Consider the following 27,329-nt stretch of genomic DNA (forward strand, 5'->3'; position numbering starts at 1 on the left):
AATGGAATTAGAGTTTGCTTTCCTTGAAATGTAGTGCCCGCTGTGTGGTTGCCTTTTTACTATTTTGTCCCAGATGAGCGTTTCATCTATGCAAAACCGACAGATAGTTAACAGGAGTCAGAAAAGGTCAGACGCAGGAGTGAAGTTAAGTGTTTTTACTGTTTTGTTCTTTCCTCTTCTTTCTCTTTTTTGTAAAACTGAAACATACAAAATTACAATGTCTTGTAACAAAATGTTCACGAATAACCATTGTTGGAAAATAGTTTGACTATAGTCACTTATAAACCACAAATATAGAAATATATACATGCATTAAGAAAAAGGTAACAACTTACAGGCAAAGCCTTTCCAAGGCACAAAACGTGAAGGAAACAGAGAGCCAACCGCATGGAAAGAATCTTGAACACTGCAGTTATTTCCTAGTTAACCTTTAACCCAAGAGTCACATGACCTAAACCAACCACTAAGAAAACAGCTCACATTCATTAACGTTCTTTGTTAAACCACAACTGCCACAAGATGGTGCTAATAAAGGTAACAAATAAATGCGTGCCACGACAAAACTGCTTGATGAATTAGTTTTATGAACTTTTTGAAGCATCAATGTGATATCTGTGTAGACTGTCAATTGAGGGACAGAAATCTCGTTGATTTCATTTGTGTTTCTCAATTAAAGTCTTGTGGGTTTCGTAAATGATGAGTAAATGATAATTTTTTTCCATTTCTGAGTGAACTATCCTCTTAACTTTTCTGTTTCTGAGTGAACTATCCTCTTAACTGATTTTTTTGCAGCAAATTTTCCTTTCAACAACTCTGTGTCCAAAAACAAATACTTTTCTCATACAGTGAGGAAAATAAGTATTTGAACACCCTGCTATTTTGCAAGTTCTCCCACATAGTAATCATGGAGGGGTCTAAAATTGTCATCGTAGGTGCATGTCCACTGTGAGAGACATAATCTAAAAAAAAATTCAGAAATCACAATATATGATTTTTAAACTATTTATTTGTATGATACAGCTGCAGATAAGTATTTGAACACCTGTCTATCAGCTGGAATTTTGACCCTCAAAGACCTGTTAGTCTGCCTTTAAAATGTCCACCTCCACTACATTTATTATCCTAAATTAGATGCACCTGTATGAGGTCGTTAGCTGCATAAAGACACCTGTCCACCCCATACAATCAGTAAGAATCCAAATACTAACATGGCCAAGACCAAAGAGCTGTCCAAAGACACTAGAGACAAAATTGTACACCTCCACAAGGCTGGAAAGGGCTACGGGGAAATTGCCAAGCAGCTTGGTGAAAAAAGGTCCACTGTTGGAGCAATCATTAGAAAATGGAAGAAGCTAAACATGACTGTTAATCTCCCTCGGACTGGGGCTCCATGCAAGATCTCACCTCGTGGGGTCTCAATGATCCTAAGGAAGGTGAGAAATCAGCCCAGAACTACATGGGAGGAGCTGGTCAATGACCTGAAAAAAGCTGGGACCACCGTTTCCAAGGTTACTGTTGGTAATACACCAAGACTTCATGGTTTGAAATCATGCATGGCATGGAAGGTTCCCCTGCTTAAACCAGCACATGTCCAGGCACGTCTTAAGTTTGCCAATGACCATTTGGATGATCCAGAGGAGTCATGGGAGAAAGTCATGTGGTCAGATGAGACCAAAATAGAACTTTTGGGTCATAATTCCACTAAACATGTTTGGAGAAAGAAGAATGATCCATCCCAAGAACACCATCCCTACTGTGAAGAATTGGGTTGGTAGCATCATGCTTTGGGGGTGTTTTTCTGCACATTGGACAGGGCAACTGCACTGTATTAAGGAAAGGATGACCGGGGCCACGTATTGCGAGATTTTGGGGAACAACCTCCTTCCCTCAGTTAGAGCATTGAAGATGGGTCGAGGCTGGGTCTTCCAACACGACAATGACCCGAAGCACACAGCCAGGATAACCAAGGAGTGGCTCTGTAAGAAGCATATCAAGGTTCTGGCGTGGCCTAGCCAGTCTCCTAAACCCAATAGAGAATCTTTGGAGGGAGCTCAAACTCCGTGTTTCTCAGCGACAGGCCAGAAACCTGATCTAGAGAAGATCTGTGTGGAGGAGTGGGCCAAAATCCCTCCTGCAGTGTGTGCAAACCTGGTGAAAAATTACAGGTAATGTTGGCCTCTGTAATTGCAAACAAAGTTTGCAAAGTTTGTACCAAATATTATCATTGACTTTCTTAGGTGTTTAAATACTTATTTGCAGCTGTATCATACAAATAAATAGTTAAAAAACCATACATTGTGATTTCTGGATTTTTTTTTTTAGATTATGTCTCTCACAGTGGACATGCACCTACGATCACAATTTCAGACCCCTCCATGATTTCTAAGTGGGAGAACTTGCAAAATAGCAGGGTGTTCAAATACTTATTTTCCTCACTGTATGTAGGGATGCACAAATACCTCTTTTTTTACCTACATTTTCATAACATTTGTTATAAAAAAATTAAATACTGGGAACAAAAACAAATAATAATAAGAAGAATATGAACCTTTTCATAAAGCAAACAGATATTTAGTTCAGTTATTTTTACACTACACAGAATGTTTTCCACTCAGCGTGCTTTGCTACAGCTCCTGCACATCAGCTATGCAGGCATGAATAATGAACTTTTAACATTAACAATAATTACATACATGTTGTCTCTGTTTTTTTTGTTTGAATATAGCACTGTTCACATGCTGTGTGGTATTGGTGAATACCAACTCATATTTATGCATGTATGTGAAAAACAGTAGGTCAACAGACTAGCAAGTTATAATTCACAAAATTATGAAAAGAAAGATTGGGAACGGTAGGAAGGGATGCCAATAAAACTGGTAAGTCACATGACAGTAACACCGTGGCTAATTTAGTAAGTACGAATTTGTATTCATATAAAACATTTTTTTGCGGTTGCAAAGTAAGTAGCACCTACTCACACAGTATGCGACTTCAAACGCACATCAAGTCTTCACTTACCATATGTGTCTGCCATGATTTTCTTGTCTTGTGATTTTCTTGTGAATTTCTTGTGGTTCCTGCCACTACGTTTCCATCACGGTCTGGCAGAGGTACGACGTCCCTTTTGTGGCCAGGCGGTGGGACAAGGCCCCTTTGCGGCCAGACGACGGTACGACCTCCCTTTCGCGGACAGGCGGTGGTGCGACGCCCTCGTTGCGGCCCTTCGGTGCCCTCAGCGGAATTCTGGAGTGGAGCGCCGCCCTTGGTTCGGTCTGGCGGCAGTGAGACGGCAGTGGAATGCCAGGGCGGAGCATCGCGCTCTGCGGAACACTGGGGCGGAGTGGCGCCCGCTTTTTGGCCTGGCGGCAGTGAGACGCCTTCATTGCTCCCAGTAACTGTCTCTAGTGAGGCAACACCCTCAGCGGGACTCACGAACTGAGCGGCACACCCAGCGAGGAAAAACAGCTGGGCGATGGCCCCAGTGGGACTTGGAAGCTGGGCACTTGGGTTGGTGCCTCCTGCCGTCGGTAATCCGGTCCGGGGCCTACCCAAAATGGTGGAGACTGTAGTGGAGGTCCACTGTTATCATCCCAAACCTCCCCGGGAATCCCAGATGAAATTGACGTATGAGCCAAAATCGTTCGCCAGATACAAACAAACCTGTCCTCAAATTGAAATTTGTCAGAAAAATTCAAAACGGAAAAATGCCACTAGCTAGTCTTCGACCATAACGAGTCTACATGATGTGCACTGGACTAGGGCAAATGAATTTTTTGGAGTGAAAATTATTTTAATTTTTTTTATACTTTTTTATTACTTAATACAAAATATTGTATACAGTATTTTCGATTAGTTTTAGTATATTGTATTGTTTATTTATTAGTTTTGACAATTTGGTTTGGTTATATCATTAGAAGATATCTGGTAGTCAATAACAACTTACGAACAATTTCATTTACATTTACATTTGCGGAATTTAGCAGACGCCCTTATCCAGCGCGTCATACAAAAGTGCTTTGAGTCTTTACCAATGAATAAATCTACACTGGAGTACCAGTGTAGATTTATTCATTGGTAGAGACTCAAAGCACAAATTTCATGGTACGAACAGTAGGCATTTACAGTTCCTGATAGAAACAGAGATGGTGACAAACATTTTATTTGAAGAAGAAAATTGCTGTTGCACTCCACACACTGGATCTGGTCGGCGAGCACACACTGTGCCTCCTGCTTGCGGTGGAATGTAAACATTGTCCAGAATGAATTAATGAATGAACTTGCACGGCAAGTAAAAGAGCATATAGTTTATAAAAAAAAGATGGATCACTGTCACATGAATGCACCAAAAACTGTTGATGTAGAAACTAATTCCTCCACACTTCGTCTTGCCTAAAAACATTTGGAGGTCTGCTCTTAAAACCTAAAAGACTCTGCAGTGCAGAGTCTGGTATCCATTCACACAGCCACATCTCTGTAAAGCACATAGTCAAGTCAAGTCAAGTTTATTTATATAGCGCTTTTCACAACAGACATTGTCTCAAAGCAGCTTTACAGAAATCAACAGTCAAGGTGAATAGTGTGCATTTATCCCTGATGAGCAAGCCATGGCGACTGTGGCAAGAAAAAACTCCCTTAGATGTTATGAGGAAGAAACCTTGAGAGGAACCAGACTCAAAAAGGGGAACCCATCCTCATTTGGGTGACATCAAGAGTTTGATCATAAATCTTTCAACAATACAGAACACTGGAGAGTGAGAACTAAGATGAGTACTGGAGTATTTGAGTATAAGTAAATGTTCTTTCTACAGCCTTTGGTATAAAAGTAGGAGCTACTGAGCTCAACATTTGTGATCATCATAGATCCAGCAACAGTTAGGAAGGGCATCCAGCGTAAAACATGTGCCAAATCAAATATGCTGATCACAAATGAGAATTTCATACCGGATCGGTCGAGGCCCGGGTTAACAACGACCGCCACAGGTATCGTTAGCCGACAGGGTACCGGTGGAAATTGGGCTACTGTTGGCCGAAGGAGGAGAAGGAGAGGAGGAAGACGTCTACAGAGACGGCAGGAAAAGGAGCAGTGTAGGAGAGTAGAGGTTCGGGTTGGTACTTTAAATGTTGGTACTATGACGGGTAAAGGGAGAGAGATAGCTGATATGATGGAGAGGAGAAAGGTAGATATGCTGTGTGTTTAGGAGACCAAGTGTAAAGGGAGTAAGGCCAGGAACATTGGAGGTGGGTTTAAACTGTTTTATCATGGTGTGGATGGAAAGAGAAATGGTGTAGAGGTGATTCTGAAGGAAGAGTACAGTAAGAGTGTAGTGGAGGTGAAGAGAGTTTCTGATAGGGTGATGATCGTGAAGCTGGAAGTTGAAGGGATGATGATAAATGTCATCAGTGCCTATGCTCCACAAGTTGGCTGTGAGATGGAGGAGAAGGAAAGATTCTGGAGTGAATTAGATGAAGTGGTAGATGGTGTACCTAGGAAAGAACGATTGGTGATTGGGGCAGACTTTAATGGGCATGTAGGTGAAGGGAACAGAGGTGATGAGGAGGTGATGGGTAGGTATGGTTTTAAGGAGAGGAATGTGGAAGGGCAGATGGTGGTAGATTTTGCTAAAAGGATGGAAATGGCAGTGGTGAACACGTATTTTAAGAAGAAGGAGGATCATAGGGTGACGTATAAGAGTGGAGGAAGGTGCACACAGGTGGATTATGTTCTGTGTAGGAGATGCAACCTGAAGGAGATTGGAGACTGTAAGGTGTTGGCGGGGGACAGTGTAGCTAGACAGCATCGGATGGTGGTCTGTAGGATGGTTTTGGAGGCAAAGAAGAAGAGGAGGAAAGTAAGGATTGAAAGAAGAATAAGATGGTGGAAACTGAAGGAGTAAGAGTGTAGTGTGAGGTTCAGGGAAGAGGTCAGACAGGGGCTTGGTGGTGGTGAAGAGGTGCCGGATGACTGGGCAACTACTGCAGGAGTGATGAGGGAGGCAGCTAGAAAAGTACTTGGTGTGACATCTGGAAATAGAAAGCAAGACAAGGAGACGTGGTGGTGGAATGAGGAAGTGCAGGAGAGCATTAGGGGAAAGAGGTTGGCAAAACAGAAGTGGGATCGACAGAGTGATGAGAAAAGTAGGCAGGAGTACAAGGAGATGCGGCAGCAGGTAAAAAGGGATGTGGCGAAAGCCAAGGAAAAGGCATATGAGGAGCTGTATAAGAGGTTGGACACTAAGGAAGGAGAAAAGGATTTATACCGATTGGCCAGGCAGAGGGACCGAGCTGGGAAGGATGTACTGCAAGTTAGAGCAATAAAGGATGGAGAGGGAAATGTGTTGACAAATGAGGAGAGTGTGTTGAGAAGATGGAGGAAGTATTTTGAGCAGCTGATGAATGAGGAAAATCAGAGAGAGAGAAGGTTGGAGGATGTGGAGTTGGTGAAGCAGGATGTAGAAAGGATTAGTAAGGAGGAAGTGAGAGCAGCGATTAAGTGGATGAAGAATGGAAAGTCAGTTGGACCAGATGACATACCGGTAGAAGCGTGGAGATGTTTAGGAGAGATAGCAGAGTTTTTAACCAGATTGTTTAACAGGATTCTGGAAGGGGAGAGGATGCCTGAGGAATGGAGAAGGAGTGTGCTGGTACCGATCTTTAAGCATAAGGGAGATGTGCAGACCTGCAGTAACTACAGGGGAATTAAGTTGATCAGTCACACCATGAAGTTATGGGAAAGAGTAGTGGAAGCCAGGCTGAGAGAAGAGGTGACCATCTGTGAGCAACAGTATGGTTTCATGCCGAGGAAGCGCACCACAGATGCCTTATTTGCTTTGAGGATGTTGATGGAGAAGTATAAAGAAGGACAGAAGGAGCTGCATTGTGTATTTGTGGATTTAGAGAAAGCGTACGACAGGGTGCCAAGAGAGGAGTTGTGGTATTGTATGAGGAAGTCAGGTGTGTCAGAGAAGTATGTGAGGGTGGTGCAGGACATGTATGAGGACAGTGTGACGGCAGTGAAGTGTGCAGTAGGTACGACAGACTGGTTCAGGGTGAAGGTTGGACTGCATCAAGGATCAGCCCTGAGCCCTTTCCTGTTTGCAGTGGTGATGGACAGGTTGACGGACGAGGTCAGACAGGAGTCTCCCTGGACTATGATGTTTGCAGATGATATTGTGATTTGTGGTGAGAGTAGAGAGCAGGTTGAGAAGAGCCTGGAGAGGTGGAGATATGCGCTTGAGAGAAGGGGAATGAAAGTCAGTAGGAGTAAGACAGAGTACATGTGTGTGAATGAGAGGGAGGGCAGTGGAGTGATGCGGTTGCAGGGAGAAGAGGTGGAGAAGGTGGAGGAGTTCAGGTACCTGGGGTCAACAGTGCAAAGTAATGGAGAGTGTGTTAGAGAAGTAAAGAAAAGAGTGCAGGCAGGGTGGAGTGGGTGGAGAAGAGTGACAGGAGTGATTTGTGATAGTAGGGTATCTGCAAGAATGAAAGGGAAAGTTTATGGGACTGTGGTGAGACCTGCGATGTTGTATGGATTAGAGACAGTGGCATTGAGTAAAAGACAGGAGGTGGAGCTGGAGGTAGCAGAGCTGAAGATGTTAGGGTTTTCGTTGGGAGTGACGAGGATGGACAAGATTAGAAATGAGTTTATTAGAGGGACAGCACATGTAGGATGTTTTGGTGACAAGGTGAGGGAGGCGAGATTGAGATGGTTTGGACATGTGCAGAGAAGGGACATGAATTATATTGGTAGAAAAATGCTGAAGATGGAGCCACCAGGAAGGAGGAAAAGAGGAAGGCCAAGGAGGAGGTTCATGGATGTGGTGAGGGAAGACATGCAGGTAGTTGGTGTGAAAGAGGCAGATGTAGAGGACAGGGTGGTATGGAGACGGATGATCCGCTGTGGCAACCCCTAATGGGAGCAAGAAGAAGAACAATAGATCCAGCAACAGCTTCTCCATACCAGAGCCTTTAAACACTCCAGGAGGTCCAATGTCAAAACTCCACACATGTAGTGGGATCCAATTGGCACTGGTACATCTCTAGATGGTTCGGGATGTTTGCGAGTTTCGCATCTACTTCTTTAAAGTCTATAATCTTCACGAGGTGGGACGTGACTGGAGCTGGCCAAACCTCAGGAAGCCTCGGGATGTGGAGAACAAGAGAAGCAGTGGAGAGAAATTAGCGTAGCTGCTGTTCATGATATTAACAGCACAAGTTGATAATGTGCATGTGATCAGATGTTCTGGAGCACAAGGTTATGATGTGAGACGTATGTTATGTGTAGGCTTTGCTAAAAATATATGTTTTTAATCTGCACTTAAACTGTGTCTAAGCCCCGAACACTGTCAGGAAGACTATTCCAGAGTTTAGGATCTAAATGTGAAAATGCTCTACCACCTTTAGTGGACTTTGCTATTTTAGGAACTACTAAAAGCCCAGAGTTTTGAGATCTCAGGGATCGTGACGGATTGTAGCATGTTAAAAGACTGGAGAGATACATGGGTGCCAAACCATTTAGTGCTTTATTAGTAAGAAGTAGTTAACTTAACAGGAAGCCAATGTAGGGACTATAAGATTAGGGTTATATGGTCATATTTTCTTGACCTTGTAAGAACTCTTGCTGCCGCATTCTGAACTAACTGAAGCTTGTTTAATAATGATGCAGGACATCCACCTAGTAATGCATTACAATAGTCTATTCTGGAGGTCATGAACGAATGGACGAGCTTCTCTGCATCGGATATAGACAACATATTTCTTAGCTTAGAAATATTTCTAATGTGAAAGAAGGCTGTTTTTGTAACTTGGTTGATATGATTTTTGAAAGACAATTTGCTGTCTAAAATAACTCCCAGATCTTTTAATGTTGAACTAGTGGTTACAGAACATCCGTCTAAATGCAGGTTGACATGCTAGAGCTTCTGTATACTAGTTTTTGGGCCGATGAGCAAAATCTCCGTCTTATCAGAAATTTAAAGTAGAAAGTTATGGGTCATCCAATCTCTTATTTCCTTAACACACTCAGTTATCTGAGTTAATTGAGCTGTATCGCCTGGTTTAGATGAGATATATAGCTGGGTATCATCAGCATAACAATGGAAGCTAATTCCATGCCTTCTAATAATATTTCCTAAGGGAACCATGTATATTGTGAAGAGCAGGGTACCTAGAACTGAACCTTGTAGCATGCCATAATTCACTAGCATTAGCCTGGATAGCTCTCCATTTAAATCTACGAAATGGTAACGATCGGACAGGTAGGATTTAAACCAGCTTAATGCCTGTCCCTGAATGCTGATGTAATTCTGTAAGCGATCTAGGAGAAGATCATGATCTATAGTGTCGAACGCAGCACTAAGATTAAGTAAAACTAACAGCGAGATGAAGCCTTGGTCTGAAGCTAAAAACAGGTCATTAGTGATTTTAACTAGGGCAGTTTCTGTACTATGCTTTAATAATAACATCATACAGCTCTTCCTGTCCTATACATGTAAAACAGTGTAGTTGTGGATTTGAAGGTGAGACTGTTTTAGGAGATGGTCTTAGAGGTTGAACTGCCACAATTGTTTTTCTAATGTTATCTATTATTTTCAGTGAAGAAATTCATAAAATCTTCACTACTAAACTGTGATGGAACACATTTTTCAGATCCCTAATTTGTAGTTAACTTAGCTACTGTAGTAAAAAGGAACCGGGGATTGTTTTTGTTGTTTTCTATGAGTTTGCTCAAGTGTTCAGCTCTAACAGCTTTTCGTGCCTGTCTGTAGCTGAGCATACTGTCTTTATACGCAATTCTATATACCTCCAATTTTTCCTCAATTTTCTCTCCAGATTACGGGCTATGGCTATTGACTATATCTCATTTTTTACTCATCCGCTTATACTTCCTCCGGCGGCAGCGTAACGACTCCACAGTTCAGGTTCGTGGAATGATGAGCTGGACAACATTAGCCGATGTATCCGTTTTTTTACTGGTTCTTGTCAGACAAATTCACAAGATACAGTGTAGTATAATTCCCAGGTGGATAACTTATCCTAAACAAATGCACTACAGAACACAAAACAGGTTTTTCATACACGAATCGCGCACATGGAACATATTCAGCTCGCACACTTCACTTCCTCACTACACTACCCACAATGCACCCCACCCCTGGACTACAATACCGCCCACAACATCCTTAAAGGAACAGCTCCCGTTTTCCCTCTGATGCAACACTCTTAACTTAACAACTTAACACCACTCCAGCACCATCGCCTGACGGGTATGACATACATCAACAACTTAACAATGATACCATCATAAATTCAGAGCGTAAATAAAAGGCAGAAATATGTCCAACACAACATTCACCCATTTTTGTTTTCTTTACAGTCTGTAGGCAGCTCCATTGCAACTCTGTTCAATAGAGGCACTGGCCAATATATTCCAACCCTTTGTAACAGGGAAAACAGTCCATAAGGTGGAAGGATAGCACGGTACTGGTAGAGGTTAAAGGGAGTAGCTTTGTCAGTGGGATCCTTTATTGCAGCAAGGATAATTCAGTTCCACATGACCGGTGAAATAATCAATTAAGCCCTGGTGAGTGATTGACCGACTTGTTTACCGCTGGCCTGGTAAAGACAAGAAGTTAACAACAACCATACTTACAAACAAAATAAATGAGGTTTAATTAAACTTCCCCTTGGCTCATTTCTGTAACAGCAAATTAATAACCAGCCTAAATCCACCTGGGTTATAAAATGAAACACAGAGAAGAAAGGAAAAGAACCACAACGGATATACACCAGTTTTTTTTTTTGTTGTTGTTTTTTAGAAAACAATAACAAACTGTCAACAAAGTGCTTATTAATTTTTTTTTTTTTTTTTTTTTCAATGAACAATTAGTTTGTCCAGTCTCCAAACCTCCTTGGTGGCCCCCGGATACATTGCAGCCTACCCCTTGCTTGGCCAGCCACAGTCCCTGTCACATCCTGTTGTACCGTGCTACCTTCACTCCATTGAACATCCTCTGTGTCCTGATCTGCCATTGGTGCAGCGGTACCACCTATGCCAGGCATACTGTCTGTGCCACCAGAATTTTCTGTTCCTTCCCCGAAGAGACAAGACAGATCCAATCGAGTTCAGCCTCGTTAGTTTCTAGGTCTGGCATGGGAACTTCCTGAGGTTGCCAAACTTCCAAGTCCTTAAACACCCAGCTGTTCTCCAGGGGTTGCCGAGAATGGTAAGGTTTGAGTTTGTCATGGTGAACAACTTTGACTTTGGTCTTTGGGTTTCTTTGAATCCGGTACACTAGATCATCCAAATGTCCCAGGATAAAGTAAGGGCCGTCGTAGTTAGGGAGAAACTTCCTGATCTTGTCTTTTACGCGTTTGGTCCCCTTGACTAGGTACCACACTGCATCACCAACCTTGTAACATGTCTGAGCTGCTTTCTTATCATACTGCCTTTTAGCATGCTCCACAGATTTGCCCAGTGTTTCCCTTTCGACCTCATGTGCCGACTCCAACCTTTCTCTCATCTGAACCACATACTGAGGGAACAATTTAGTAGTTGTATCGTTTAGAGGCTCTCCCGTGACCAGGTCCATGGGTTCCGTTATCTCTCTGCCCAAGAGCATCATGTTTGGGGTAAATCCAGTTGAACTGTGTTTGGTCGCTCCGTAAGCCATTACAGAGTAAGGAACCATAAGATCCCACTCCCAGTGACATCGCTCAGAGGTTGTGGCTAGAATTTTCTGTATAGTTGCATTGAACTGCTCGACCTGTCCATCTGACTGAGGTCGAAAAGGTGTTGTACGGGTCTTATCAATGTCTAACAACTCACACATGGTCTGGAAAACCTCAGATTCAAAATTGGTGCCCTGGTCACTATGCAGTGTAAACGGTGCTCCATAACGGCAGACCCATTCAGCGACTATAACCTCTGCTACAGTGACAGCCTGGTCGTTGGGCAGTGGGTAGGCTTCTACCCATTTGGTGAAATAGTCTTGCACCACAAGTATATAGCGATTGAAACGTTCTGTCTCGTTCATGGGACCCATCAAATCAACAGCAATCCTTTCCATGGGAGCACCTACTCGCACGGTACCCATAGGTGCCTGAGGCCTCTTTAAAGGACGAGCCCTTGCAGCACAACTGGTGCAGGTACGACACCACAGTGAAACATCATCTCGCATTTTATACCAATAGTATCTGGTCTGCAGCCGTGACAATGTTCGCTCCACCCCGAAATGTCCACCCACTGACCCCTTGTGTATTTGGGGCATAACATCTTCCCTAAAAATGCGCGGCAGAAGGACTTGAGGGTAAAATTCAGGCCCAACATTCAAGTAGTAACGTCGTACCAGAATGCCATCCTTTAAATATAGTCTTTGCCATTGGCTCCAGTAAGCTTTTGTTGCTGGGCCATAGGGTGATACATCTTCCCAGGAGGGTCGTCCCTCACCTTCCTGTATCCACCTCTTGATAGGGGCTATATCAGCATCCGCTGCTTGTGCGAAACGCAGTTCCTCAGCAGTCCAACCAGAGAATAAAGAAATACTGGCGGTGATGGCAGGCTGCACTACCCCCACTGCACAAAACTCCGGGGTAACAACAATAGGTGCATTATCTACCGGTTCAAAGTCAAGATCACATTGGACCGCCTGGTGACAGAGCTGAGGACTGAGGATTTGATTCTTGAGGTTGCATGGACAAGTTGTACGGCATGGCCTCCGCGAAAGCACGTCCGCGTTTTCATGACAACGGCCTGGGCGGTGGACAACTCTGAAGTCATATTCCCCAAGCTTCTCGAGCCATCTGGCCAACTGTCCCTCTGGTTCTCTCATCCTCAGCAGCCACTTTAGGCTACTATGGTCTGTGCGTACGGTGAAAGGTCTACCCAACAGGTACTGACGGAAATGCGCTGTGAACTCCACAACAGCTAAAAGTTCTCTTCGTGTGGTGCAGTAATTCTGTTCAGTCGGCGTCAGACTCCGACTTCCATATGCTAACACACGTTCCTCTCCTTTCTGCTGTTGAGAAAGCACAGCTCCAATCCTGAAGTTGCTGGCATCTGTGTCAAGAACAAGGTCACCACTGTCCATTGGGTAACCAAGGATGGGGGCAGTAGTGAGCAGCTCCTTTAACTTATCAAAGACCTGTTGGCTCTCAAGGGTCCAGTGAAATCGAGCATGTTTTCTCAACAGGTTATGAAGGGGCTTTGCAATTGCAGCAAAGTCTTTGACGAAACGTCTATAATAGGATGCGAGCCCCACAAACTGGCGGACTTCGTGAATACTTGTGGGCTGTGGCCATTCTCGAATTTTCCGCACTTTTTCGGGGTTGGTGGCTATTCCCCGCTCTGAGACGATATGGCCCAGGTAGACCACCTGGCGGCGGAAGAGACAGCACTTGGCGGGTTTCAGTTTCATGTTGGCCTGGCGTAGCCTTTCGAACACCTGTGCCAGGTGCTGGAGCATTTCCTTTACATCCTTGCCTAGCACAATGATGTCATCCAGGTATACCAGGCAGGTTTCCCACTGCATCCCGGTCAAAACACGATCCATTAAGCGCTGGAATGTCGCCGGTGCGTTACAAAGGCCAAAAGGCATGATGTTCCACTCGAACAGTCCCTTCCTGCTGCAGAACGCAGCTGCCTGTCTCGCCTGTGGTGTCAACTCCACTTGCCAGTACCCCGAGGCGAGGTCCAATGTACTAAACCATCTCGCTGCAGAGAGTGTGTCTAGTTTGTCTTGGATCCTTGGGAGTGGGTAAGCGTCTTTTATAGTGCGCTCATTTAGTGCCCGGTAGTCAACACACAGTCGGTACGTTTGATCTTTCTTTTGCACCATTACAATGGGTGAAGCCCAGCAGCTACTACTTTGGGAGGCTAGGCCAGCCTCCACATTCTGTTTAATCTGTTCATCTGCGCTTTGTTGTTTCTCAAACGCCATTCTGCGCGGTTGCTGTTTCACAGGTGGGCCAGGCCGGATCTGAATATCATGTTGCACTAGATTCGTGCGTCCGATGTCTGTGGGTCCAGTGGAGAAAACATCACTGTAAGTTTGGAGCAGCTTTGCGAGCTCATGCTGTTCTGTCTCCCTCAGATCTACTGTACTTTCCGTGTACAGTGACTGTAAGTGACTTGGAACCATGGGGCATGGATCTACCAAAGGCGGCATTGTAGTTTCAGTCTGGACCACATGGGCAGGTTGAAGGATTCCGGCAATTACTCCTTTCCTCACTTTCACAGCAACGTTACCTGGGTTATACAGTCTCAAGGGCACTCGATTACTTAGATTGGCATCAATTATAATCCGTGCCACCATCACCTGGTGCTTCTCTGTGAAGCCTTTAGTCGGACTCAGCAGTATGTTGCCTTGTACTGGTCCCTGAAAATGTGCATTGCCTGGAACGATGTACTCATGCCCTGCTTCAAGGACAGCTGTGCGTGCTATGCAGACCACGTGCGCCCTGGGCTTGTTCTTTTGGGTAAAATACGGAATCTGCTCACCAAACAATACAATCCTCTGACTGCCAAAGTCAAGACATGCCCGGGCTTGCTCCAAGAAAGGGTGCCCCAGAATGTCTTCAGTGCCCTCGGCTACATCTGCTACAATGAAATCGACACTGACCGTGTGGGCTCCAACCTGCACTGGAACATCCACTTCCCCAAGGACATCAACATTTGCCGGACTTATTCCTTGTAGGGCCTGTACAGTGGATAGCTTGAGTGGAGGTCTTACATCAGCGTCAATGGCTTCATAGCAAATCCGAGGTAACACGTTCCTCCTGGCCCCACTGTCCAACAGGGCACATATTTCCATGTCATACAGCAGCATATGAATACACATCTCCGGCCCACCCCCCTTGACTCTAAGAACTGTAGAAGCAGGTTGGGTCCCGGAAGTCAGAGGAAGGGTTGGAGTCATACTTTCCAGATTGAGCCTGGGTGAAGGACAGTTCCGCCTCATATGACCAATGCCTTGGCAGTTGTGACAGACAATCTTTTCCCAATTAACTTTACCCCTTCTCATATATTTTTGTTGGCAAGTTTTAAATTCGGCTTTTGAGTTGTTTTTCTCCCTCCACACAGGAGCCGACGACTTCGCATCTTCCTCGTCACCTTTACTCTCGTCTGGATATTCACGCACCGCAGCTGCTTCGCATCCTTCGTTCTACTAGTCTCATGGTGGATCGCATACGTTGCGTTACACTGGTGGCTGCTGGACGTGTGGTCTCATACCTGTGTGCAATTTCATAGGCGTGGGCCAGGGTACGTGGTCGCTCTTCCAGCAGCCTTTGTACGATATCCGCATCTCCCATGGCATTAATGAACACCTCAACACTAATAGAGTCTTGTTCTTTTTCAGAACGATCTGCATAAGCAATGGAGACTTTTTCATAAATGTAATCCCTCAGCACATGGAGTGGCTCGCCTGCTCTGCGGACCCTCTGCCTCAACTCTATTCCAATGACAGCAGCATGTTCGGACGAGGGACCATATGCAGCCTCAACTTCCTCCACTATGCGGCCATAATTCCAACGGCTGGAACGGGGATTCTTGTGGATCACTGCACCTGCAGCACCTACTAGACAAAACCTCATCTGTACAGCCATAGTTCTTTCTGACCAATGATTAGCTTTCGCACAATCCTCAAAACGGCTTAAGAACTCTCGCCATGAAGCAGAGCCATCAAACTGACCTGGTCGCAGCATGGGAACCCTTTCACTATGCCTATTACACTACTCCTCACTGTCTGATGACAGATCACAGAATGTCAGGTTTGGTCTTCTTCCACATTGGCTAGACCTAGTAACCTCTGGAAAAAACACCCTTCGACGTGGTGACACATAGTGTTACTCTCACCCTCAAGAATGCTATGCTGGGCCGCATGGACATCATAGGTACAGGACTGGCGATCTTTTGTTGGTGTGTCTTGAAACATCCGTCTGGCTGTTGACTCTGTGCATGTTGAGCGTGGGTAATTTACATTTCCTGGTGTACTGTGCGCATAGCTCCATGTATTAATTCCGCTGTCATATACATGTTCATTTTCTACCCCACTAATAAATGGATTGGTTGCTCTTGCTGTGTGCTGTGATAAGTGTGTCTCATAGCAGCATGTAGGTCTGCTTACCGAAAGAGATGTAGGACACTGAGCACAACTGCATTTAAATGGGTTGTTGTTATTATCAGTTTTTGATACTTGAGCATCCATTTTATTGAGCCAGTCAATAAATGATATGTGTGTTTGTTTTTCATTAGCAGGCATCTTCTCCCGAATATCCGCCATGTTGAATTATTCTCTGGTTCAGTCTGATAGTTTAAAATGTCCGTTTAACTCACCACTCGCGACGAACGGATCGCAGACGAGCCCCCAGTGTTACTAATCCGCTTATACTTCCTCTGGCGGCAGCGTAACGACTCCTCAGTTCAGGTTCGTGGAATGATGAGCTGAACAACATTAGCCGATGTATCAGTTTTTTTACTGGTTCTTGTCAGACAAATTCACAAGATACAGTGTAGTATAATTCCCAGGTGGATAACTTATCCTAAACAAATGCACTACAGAACACAAAACAGGTTTTTCATACACGAACCGCGCACATGGAACATATTCAGCTCGCACACTTCACTTCCTCACTACACTACCCACAATGCACCCCACCCCTGGACCACAATACCGCCCACAACATCCTTAAAGGAACAGCTCCCGTTTTCCCTCTGATGCAACACATTGGTATATGACTATTATACCAAGGTGCAGGTGCTTGTTCTCTAACCTTTTTTAACCAGATGGGGGCAACGGTGTCTAATGTGCTAGTGAGGATAAGGTCTATGTTGTTAGCCATTTTATCAAAATTATTAGCAGTTATTGGTTTAGTGAGGAATTGAGATAAATCAGGCAGGTTATTTATGAATCTGTTCTTAGTGGTCGGAACAATAGTCCTACCAAGCATGGCTAATCTGCTCTACCGGTAGTGAGTACAGTATAAGATAATGGTTTGTGATGTCATCACTCTGGGGTAAAATATCTATATCAGTCACGTCTGCTACGTGGGATATTATTAAGTCTAATGTGTGGTTAAAACGGTGAGTTGGTCTAGTGACCTTTTGTTTAACCCCAAAAGAGTTTAATAAGACGACAAATGATAATCCTAGAGCATTGTTTGCATCATCTACATGAATATTAAAATCTCCTACAGGCAGCACTTTATCAAAATTGATCAAGAGGTCTGAAAGAAAACAAGCAAACTCTTGAAGAAAATAAGCGTATGGCCCTGGGGGGGTCTGTACACGGTTACCAGAGCGAATTTTCTATGCATGTCTGAAAGTACAATTTTAAGAACGAGCACTTCAAATTATTTAAAACTGAATCCTAATTTCTGACTTACCTTAAAAGAGGCACATAATCAAAGATAAAATATATAATTAAAGTATATATAATTATAACATTAAATTTCTATTAAACTTAAAGCTGATGTAAATGTATAAATGTCACAATTATCACAGACTTTAATGCACGTACAACGACAACAACAAAGTTCTAATTGTTTTCACATCGAACATGCAATTATATAAATGGTTTCTATTAATATCAGTGGCTATGTTTGACACATTTTTATCAGGGGTCCCTGCCCCATGTTTCTATCGCCTAAGGGGTCCTTGACCTGAAAAACATTGAAGACCCCTGTTTTAGAAAGAAAAGAGTGAAGTGACACTAGTCTGTAGTTGCTGATGTCCAAGGGACCCAGTGGAGTACTTTCAGAATGGAAATAACCCTTGCACTCTTAAAGGCTTGCAAGTTCTTGGATTGCAAGACTTTATGACTTGTAGTATTTGTTTTGCTGCTATAGTTGAATTATGTGACAATGAATAGGCAGGGCAATCCTGGTGGTATAATGTTGGCATAGCGCAGAAGTGAATGTCTGGCAGATATTACATATTCCACTGCTTTTTGACCAATCAATGGACCAACCAATAGACGTTTTCTTGGCTTAACTCATTTTTTGGCAAAACATTTTTGGCAAATATTTTCACCACCTCCTTGTTGGGAGCAGTTGGACTACAGAGAAGCATGTTGAGGACACACTGCAGAAGGGTAGCTCAATGCTTTAAGGTCATAAGCCACAGCTTGTTAAATAAAAAAGGGCTTTCACAATATTGCTGCAGGAGTCTTATATACAGTATATCGTTGCCAACCCTAAGTAGAGGCAAACGTCTCTAGGTTATTTATGTAACCCTAGTTTCCTAAAGGAACCAGACGCTGCGTCAAAACGCTTTGGGAACGCCGCCACGTTGTCCACGCTCTGAATCAGGTGTAAAATCTGGCCAATATGCAAGTCGTGAAGTCATCGGCGGGTGAAGTCACGTAAACCAGAAAGTTTCAAAATGGCTGAGTGATGGTAGCGACATTAGCCTCTGAGAAAAGAGAAGGTAAGCGCTTGCAGTGATGCAGGGAGTATGGTCCGAGACGCAGCGTCTCGTTCCCTTAGGGGACTAGGGTTACATATGTAACCTAGCGACCTTCCCTTTCCGGAATTCGAGCTGCACCAAAACGCTTTGGGAACAAGTATTTCATCACACCATACTGACCAGTCCTGGCCTAGTGTGTCTGGGCACCACCGCAGGACAGAAGAGCCGGGAGTGGCTCGGATGCCGAGGTCGTAAAACATGACAAAGGTCAAAGGGGTGGACCAACCCGCAGCATTACATATGTCCAGCAGGGGATCCCTACGGACCAGGCAATCCATATTCTGGGTCGAATGAGCCTTGAAAGGACTCTGAAAGGACTCTGAAAGGAGTGGGAAGAAAAACCTTTTCTATGAGGGCTATAGCAGACAAACAGCTGCTCCGACTTCCTCCAAGGACTCGTCCTGTGGAGGTACGTATCCAGTGTTGCACTGGACACAGTCGATTCTGCTTCTCCTGGTCTGGAGCTAGAAAGGGAGAAGGGCAGAATGCCTGCAACACGACAAGTCATGAGGGAGCCGTAGGGATCTCAGGTACATACCCAGCTTTAGGGTAGAGGAAAGCACTGGCCATGCCAGGGGTAAACTCTAGGAGAGATGGGGCCACAGACAGGGCCTGTAGGTCCCCGATCCTTTTAAGGGAGGATATCGCCAAAAGTATCGTCTACATGGACAAGCACTTGGTAACCTCTCAGGTCTCGGAAGAAGTGTTTGAGTGCCATAAGCACAGCCACCATCTCCAGGCAGTGTATGTGTCAAGTCAAGTCAAGTCAAGTTTATTTGTATAGCGCTTTTCACAACAGACATTGTCTCAAAGCAGCTTTACAGAAAACAACAGTGAAGGTGAATGGTGTGCGTTTGTCCCTGATGAGCAGCCGTGGCGACAGTGGCAAGGAAAAACTCCCTTAGATGATATGAGGAAGAAACCTTGAGAGGAACCAGACTCAAAGGGGAACCCATCCTCATATGGGTGACATCAAAAGTTTGGTCATAAATCTTTCAACAATACAGAACAATTTGTGATCATCATAGATCCAGCATCAGCTTCTCCATGCCAGGGCCTTTAAACACTCGGCATCTACTTCTCCATGATCATCCATAGGTCCATAATCTTCACGAGGTGGGACGTGACTGGAGCTGGCCAAACCTCAGGAAGCCTCAGGATGGGGAGAGAAAGAGAAGCAGTGGAGAGGAATTAGCGTAGCTGCTGTTCATGATATTAACAGCACAAGTTGATAATGTGCATGTGATCAGATGTTCTGGAGCACAAGGTTGTGATGTGATGTGTGTGATGTGTGTTATGTGTAGGCTTTGCTAAAAAGATATGTTTTTAATCTGCACTTAAACTGGGTGAGTGTATCTGAACCCCGAACACTGTCAGGAAGACAATTCCAGAGTTTAGGAGCTAAATGTGAAAATGCTCTACCGCCTTTAGTGGACTTTGCTATTCTTGGAACTACTAGAAGCCCAGAGTTTTGAGATCTCAGGGAGCGTGACGGATTGTAGCGTGTTAAGAGACTGGATAGATACATGGGAGCCAAACCATTTAGTGCTTTATAAGTGAGTAGCAGTAGTTTGTAGTCTATTCGAAACTTAATAGGAATATTCGAAACTTAATAGGGTTCATGTGCCATGAACAATGTAACTCGTCCCACCGAATTTGGGCGGATCTCCCAACCCCGTGAGGGATGCATCTGTCATTAGCAGTACGTGATGACAAGGCGCTCCCAGCGATCTTTCGGGCCCACCGGAGGGAGGCTGCGCTCCAAGGAACATCCATTGGCGGAGCTAACAGCCTGGCCTCCTGGTGGTGACGAGGCGTTACCGGCACCGCACAAGTTGTAGACTGCCTCCCATGATGCAGGGCGCTCTAGTTGTCAGGGCCACTTTACCGCCACCTGCTTGTTTGAGGAGAGGACTGCAGGTTGGCTGACACCTTGGATTTGGGCCTAGAGCGTGTTTCTGGTCTTGATGTCCTTAGATAGACAGGAAGGCAGAGTGACATCCTCAGCAGGGCTGGAAGGTGATCCATTCTTCTCAGCAAGACAAGTACAACAAAAAGGCAGAGCAACATTCTCAGCAGGGCAGAAAAGAAAATTGATGTACTAAGCAAGTCAGGGAGGCAAAGTGGTATCCTAAGCAGGGAAATGTCTGCTTAGAAATTAAAATGATCCCTCTATACTTTGACTTTAAAACTATACTTTACATAGTACCTGAATTTAAAATTGTATGGCAACAACTTGTAAGCAGAGAGCAGAAGATAGTTAATTTAAGATTAATTATATTTTACACATTCACATCTAATGTACAATTACATTTTACAAATGTACACATACTTAATTTTATATAAAATGCAACAATTTAGAATCTGGATGCACGAAATGTAAAATTGCATAGCACATATGTATTGCTTCTATTGGGAGTTTCAAATATGTGAAACCGAGGTAAGAGATGAGAGCCAAACAATTTGTTGATGAACAATAAAAAAAAAACATTGTGCAAGAAGTCTTGAATGCAAGTCAAGTGAAACCTTCTGTTAAATTCTATGTAATGCATGCTATTTATGCAGGCTACCTCTTCAGAGACAGAAAGCATGCCACTTGAAGTCTTAAGTAAGACTTAAGTGTGATCCTTTGTATATAAGTAAATTATCAGCACTATAGTTTGTGAGTAACAGTCAATACAATTATCCATTACCAATAAAATACATAATTACTGATGTATTTAAATTTACTTTTGCGGCATTTGCCAGACAACCTTATCCAGCGCGACTTACAACTGAGCAGGGGAGGGTTTTAGGGCTTTGCTCAAGGGCCCAGCAGTGGCAGCGGGATTTGAACCTGTAAACTTCTGATCCAAAGCCCAATGCCTTAACCACTGAGCTACCGCCACTGTATTTACAGTACAGTCAGATCGTTACAACATTCACATCATAGAATAAAGCTGAACTCTACACAAAAGATTACAAGGTCTATTCTTTCAAAAATAATCTAAAAAAAAATGGCTTTTAGTAATGTTACATTTTGATCCTCTGTGACATATTTCTCTCATTCTAGCAATCATACAAAAAAGAGGCCCTGAAGCATTTCAGAGATAGACTGTATTTAACTTGGTGTCATCAAATTATAACAATTTTAATGACAGGATTCAGTATGATTTGGGGTCAACAGACTAAACTGTAAATTAAGCACAACATAAACAAATGTAATATAAATATATTCCTGTTGGTCTGCAGTGCAACACAGTTTCGCTGGATTCAGAAGGAGGATGCTGGTGAGCGATTTGGCTGGGGAGTTGATAATGTCTACATTGGTGAAGCATGTCCAGGTCTTTGCAGTGGACATGGGTACTGCACAACTGGAGCAGTGTGTCTTTGTGACGAAGGGCACTATGGTTGGCAGCACTAATTATTCTTCTGTTTACATTATATAATAAATTATTTTATATAATAATTCTTGTACTACATTTGGGGACTTTGTTAGTAACAATAGTAATATTAATGTTCACAGTGCTTAGATATATCACTGTATTTTTTTTTACTTTTCTCAGGTGATGATTGCTCCCTGTGGAACAGTGATCTTCCCAACTCTATCAAAGATAACTTTGAGTCTGGGTCTGTGTCAAAGGACAGCTGGAGTGTCATTCAGGGTGGAAGGGTAAGCAGTGGTTGTGGCCAGCTTTCCCCACATGCCCATGGAGATTCTCTATATTTTAATGGCTGCAAAATGAGACAGGCCATCTCTAAACCTCTGGAACTTTCCAGGGCCAGGTACAGTACATTTTATAACCAAAGACGAGAGTAGTATTTACTTATATTTTCTCATTTATTTATGTTGAACAGTTAGAACAGTAACCCACCCCTAACCCCACCCCACCCCACCCCACCCCACACACCCATCTTTTTCTCAATTGCAGCAAGATCATGTTTGTGCTGCAGATTGGAAGCATGGCACAAACAGACAGCTGTAACTCGGCTTTGAACCAGGTTGACACTGCTGACCGGGCTGTGCTGCTCCAATACAGTGTTAACAATGGAGTCAGCTGGCATGTCATTGCTCGACACCAGAATAAAGATTTCATCAAAGCCCAGAAAGTCTCTTATAACATTCCCCTGTAAGTCTTAAAACATATGTGATGTCAGTGCTGTTTATTTTTATATGCCCAATAGGTTGTTTCTTCCTCTTACAGTGAAGCCCGTGTGAAAGGAGTTCAGTTGCGATGGTGGCAGCCACGTCATGGTGGTACAGGGAAAGACCAGTGGGCTCTAGATCATGTGGAAGTTGTTCTGTGAGTAGACTTGCAGTCTTTCACAATTTTGTTTATTTCTCTATTTTCCTGATTCTTTCTCTTCTTTCTGTTGCATACTTCTATATATGTGCAATGCTTAACTGCAATCATCTTATCTACCCCTTTCCTTTTTTGTGTGTTTCTTTCTTCTAAACATTTCTCTCACAACCTCTCCAAGTACTGATTTTTGTGTTTTAATTCTGGACCTCTGTCCATATTTTTCCTCTCTGGTGATGCCTTTCTCTGAATTTGCCCTTCCATATTTTTTTGCATGTGAGCAGCACTCCCTCTGTGTCTTTATTGTTTTGCCTTCTAATTTCTGCTTTTGTATTTGTTTTGCTGTCCTTTTGGTCTGGCTATAGAGTCAGGTAAGCTACATCTCTGATGATTTAAATCGATAATTACAAACATTCTTATAAAATCTAAAAATGTCATGCAATTTTCTCTAGGAAATAATTATTGAATATGTGTTACTTTTATGCAATTTACAATAAACATTGCTCATTGTGGTGTGGTAGTCCCCTGGTGGTCTAGTGGTTAAGATGCAGCGCTCTCTCCGCTGTGACCCGGATTCGATTCCCGGTCGGGGAACCATCCCCAGCCACTCTTAGTGCCGGTCCCAAGCCCGGATGAATTGGGGAGGGTTGCGTTAGGAAGGGCATCCAGCGTTAAAACATGTGCCAAATCAAACGTGCGGAGGATCCGCTGTGGCGACCCCTAACGGGAGAAGCCGAAAGAAAGTTTTATTGTGGTGTGGTAGTGCAAGCCAGAGACAACAGGATAAAACCCTTAGACAATATGTGGAAGAAACCTTGAGAAGGATCAGACCTAAAAGGGAAACCATCCTCATTCTGGTGTCAGAGCAGCAGAGTGTGGTTTCTAACTGATACACTATTCTGGGCGGGATTTTATCAGAATGGATAAGATGTCAGGATCATTTGTATCTTGTACCTCAGGAGCCTATGTTGCTTGACAAAAAGACATAGACAGAGACACAGAGAAAATAATTTAAACATACCATGTTACCAAAACACTGGGCACTGTGTGCTCATGAATCTTCCAGATTTGCTCTTTTACCTACATCCCCAATCCAAAAAAGTTTGGATGCTGTGCACAATGTCAATAAAAACAGAATGCAATGCAAATTTCATAAACCTATATTTTGTTATCAAGAGAACATATTGAGAGAACATGAAAATATGTAATTTGAAATTGATTGCAGCAACATGTCTCAAAAAAGTTGGGACAAGCCCATGTTTACTACAGTATTCTATTTTATTTTAGCAAAAGTCTGAATATGTTTGGGAACTAAGGAAACCAGTTGCTTGAGAGAAATGTTGTCCCATTCTTGCCTGGAATGGAATTCTAACTGCTCAACAATGCTGTGTATATATATGCAGCTCTAAAACCTGGATATATCTTTTAGCATTGATGAAGCCTTTCCAGATGTACAAGCTGCCCATTTCATAGGCACATATGCACCTCATACTATCATATATGCCGGCTTTTGAACTGAGTGCTGATGATAAGCTGAAAGGTTAAGAATGTAAAATTTTGATTTGTCTGACCACAGAATTATTTTCCACTTTGCCACAAACCATTTTATGAGCTATGGCCCATATAAAGCACCTTTCTGGATCATGTTCATATATGGCTTCATCTTTGCATGATGCTTCACCTTACCTTAGAACCCAATCCAATTTGGAATTCCAGTAGTGTCTGGCAAACTAAAGATGCTCAAGATTGTTTTTTAATGAAAGCAGATGCTTTTCACTTAAAACTTGTGGTGACATCTGTGAATTCAAATTATTTTGAATTAATAGCCTTTCTGACTCGCAACTAACTTTCACTATTCTCTGAGTCCCCTCTGAGACTTTTTGGCCAATTAAACTATCTTCTTTACAGTGTATTAAGAAAAAAATAGACATGCATTCTCTTTCAGGTTGGTTCATAAAATCTTTAATTATTAAACTGATGGTTGAAATGTGCAATTTTAATGCTTTTACTATTTTCTTATAGCCACTTTCTTATTTGGTGAAGAACCAAATTTGTGCTATCTTTATCTTATATTTATACCTCTGTGTAACAGGAAGTCATGATTTACTTATATAAATGCATTAGGGTGCTAGTAAATGTGGTACCTATATTTAACTTTTTTGTTGATGTTAAATCTGTTTTGTGTTTGCAATTGTTTATATCCATTAGAGCAAAGTACCATTTAACAATCATTTAACAATCTTTTTTAACAATAGATTTTTACTGTCTTTTTTGCTTAAGCAGGGACATAAAGTGGACAGCCACTCAAATGTTAACAATCTGAGTGAATGCTTTAGTGTGTGTGTGTGTGTGTGTGTGTGTGTGTGTGTGTGTGTGTGTGTGTGTGTGTGTGCGTGCAAAATCCATGACTAAACCTATTTTTAACCTAAACACGATGACACTGTCTGAATCATAAAAAACAATTTTAAGGTAGTGTAAAATGTGAGAAAACACAAAAGATCTGTGTTTAATGATATCAAGAATTTGCTTCAAGATTGAATGATATTTTCCACCCAATGTAACTTAGAATTACTTACAGTGGCAAGCAGAAGGAGTTTTTTGACCCCACGAAAGCCATGCCATTTGTGAAGATAAACATCATTTTGGATAATGCTGCATAGCAGACACTACACTTAGCACAAAAATAGCTAAATGTATTTGTTAATATTTATTTGTTTATTTATTTATCAACTTTTTATTTTATATTTGTAAAATAACCATGTTTCAAGTCAAATATTGAAAATAGATTATATGCCAACTATCTTTGTTTAGTTTAAGAGCACCTGCTTAACTGTTAAACTACACCAAATTTATATTTTACACTATTAAATTTGCCTTGTTTTCTGTGAAGTTTGAGGAGGGACTATTGTTATACTTTCAGATCGCGTACTTACTTACTTAATTACTTACTTACTAAACCCAGTAAGATGTAAGAAGATCATGCAAAGAAGAAGACATGAGTAAACATTAACCATCCTCTCTGGGCCAAAGCTCATTTAAAATATACTGAGGCAAAGTTCCCAGATGTATATGAACAAAAGTGTGATGCTACACAGTGGTAAACATAGCCCTGTCCCAACTTTTTGGAGACTTTTTTGCAGCCATCAAATTCAAAATTATCTTTTTTTTTTTTTTAAATGGTAAATATTCTCAGATTAAACTTCTTTTTGTATTTTATTCTATTGTGAATAAAATGTTGATTTTATGAAATTTGCAAATCATTGCATTCTGTTTTGATTTATAGTTTACACAGTGTCCCAACTTTTTTGGAAGTGGGGTTGTAATATAGACTCATTTATATACAATAATCCCCTGTTTATCACGGTGATTACATTCCAAACCAGTGGTGGTAAACGGAAAACCGTGATAAATGTACACCACCCCAAAAATGCTATTTTATCTATACAGTACTGTACTGTATTAACATTTCACTTAATTTTATAATTAATAATAATTTTTTTATTTTTATAAATTTCATTATTTCAACATAAAACTCCATAAAAACAATTCTCTATAAGTTTTTTGGTCTATCATGCTATCCGCGAGAGACTGGGAAAATCAGCACAACAAAAAGATATGTGGCAAATGCAATTCCACAATAAACCAGGGTTGCGAAATTTGAACCATGGTAAAGTGGGGGATTACTGTACTTGTTTTTTTGTTTTTTTTTTAACTTTAGCTTTTGTCTTTTTCTACTTTTTTTAATCCTGTGATATCTCTTTTACAGCTCCCGTAAACAAAACTACATGATGAACTCCGCCAGACAGTCTGGTCTACGCCACTACTTTAACAGGAAGAGGAGGACATTACTACACTTCACTTACTAGAAAGCAAAAAAATCAACTACCACAAGTGGATTTCTGTCATAGCAAAACAACCTCTTAAATCTAAGAGCAATTAAAACTTGAAAAGGGAGAAGTAAAATAAAAAAAATTAGCTATTTACAATTAATGAGCATGGAGAATTTATAACTTTCAAGAGCTACATCATTATTAGGCCTGTCTCACAAAGCGGATCATACACATTTATTGCCATCTGCCAAAATTAAGCACGTTATTTGGTTTTACATATTGTGTGACCATAATGCTGAAGCCTACTTGGCTTATACACAGGAATACACACACACACACACACACACACACACAATCACACACACTGTGCAGAAATTTATAGAAATTTATAGAAATTTTTATAGACTATGTGACTATTACAACCCCAATTCCAAACAAAAAAAAAATTACAAATGTAATATAATAATATGATGTAACAGAAAACATTAAATGTTAAACTAAAAATGTACCATTTAAAAATAAATTATAATAATTTTATTTTGAATTTAATGGCATCAATATCTCTATAAATGGGACAGGGCAACAAGAAGCTGGAAAACTATGTGCTAATAAAATAAAACGCGGGGATATTTTTAAAACTAACTAGGTTAATTAGCAAAAAGTAAATACCATGACTGGGTATAAAAAGTGTATAGATGGGCAGATGTTCATGTGGAACTATTTCAGAATAATGGTTAACATCATATTACATAGAATTTG

General features: G+C 42.2%; 1 protein-coding gene and 1 long non-coding RNA gene across 2 annotated transcripts in view; one reads left to right on the forward strand and one right to left on the reverse strand.

Moving 5' to 3' along the window:
* reln (reelin) overlaps window positions 1–27,016 on the forward strand; it is a 514,851-nt gene extending 487,835 nt beyond the window's left edge. Inside the window, exons 60-64 of the mRNA XM_083552560.1 lie at window positions 21,692–21,849; window positions 22,006–22,225; window positions 22,372–22,569; window positions 22,645–22,743; window positions 26,507–27,016. Of these exons, the coding sequence (XP_083408686.1) occupies window positions 21,692–21,849; window positions 22,006–22,225; window positions 22,372–22,569; window positions 22,645–22,743; window positions 26,507–26,606 (775 nt within the window). The 3' untranslated portion in view covers window positions 26,607–27,016. The remainder of the gene's footprint in view (window positions 1–21,691; window positions 21,850–22,005; window positions 22,226–22,371; window positions 22,570–22,644; window positions 22,744–26,506) is intronic.
* Window positions 143–494, reverse strand: LOC310732360. Its single transcript, XR_014535460.1, has 2 exons — window positions 336–494; window positions 143–197 (listed from the first exon to the last, which is right to left on the reverse strand). It is a non-coding gene; the product is annotated as an uncharacterized lncRNA (long non-coding RNA).
* Window positions 27,017–27,329: the final 313 nt, after the last annotated feature.

The sequence above is a fragment of the Silurus aristotelis genome, assembly GCF_946808225.1.
Source record: "Silurus aristotelis genome assembly, chromosome: 10".
NCBI lineage: Eukaryota > Metazoa > Chordata > Actinopteri > Siluriformes > Siluridae > Silurus > Silurus aristotelis.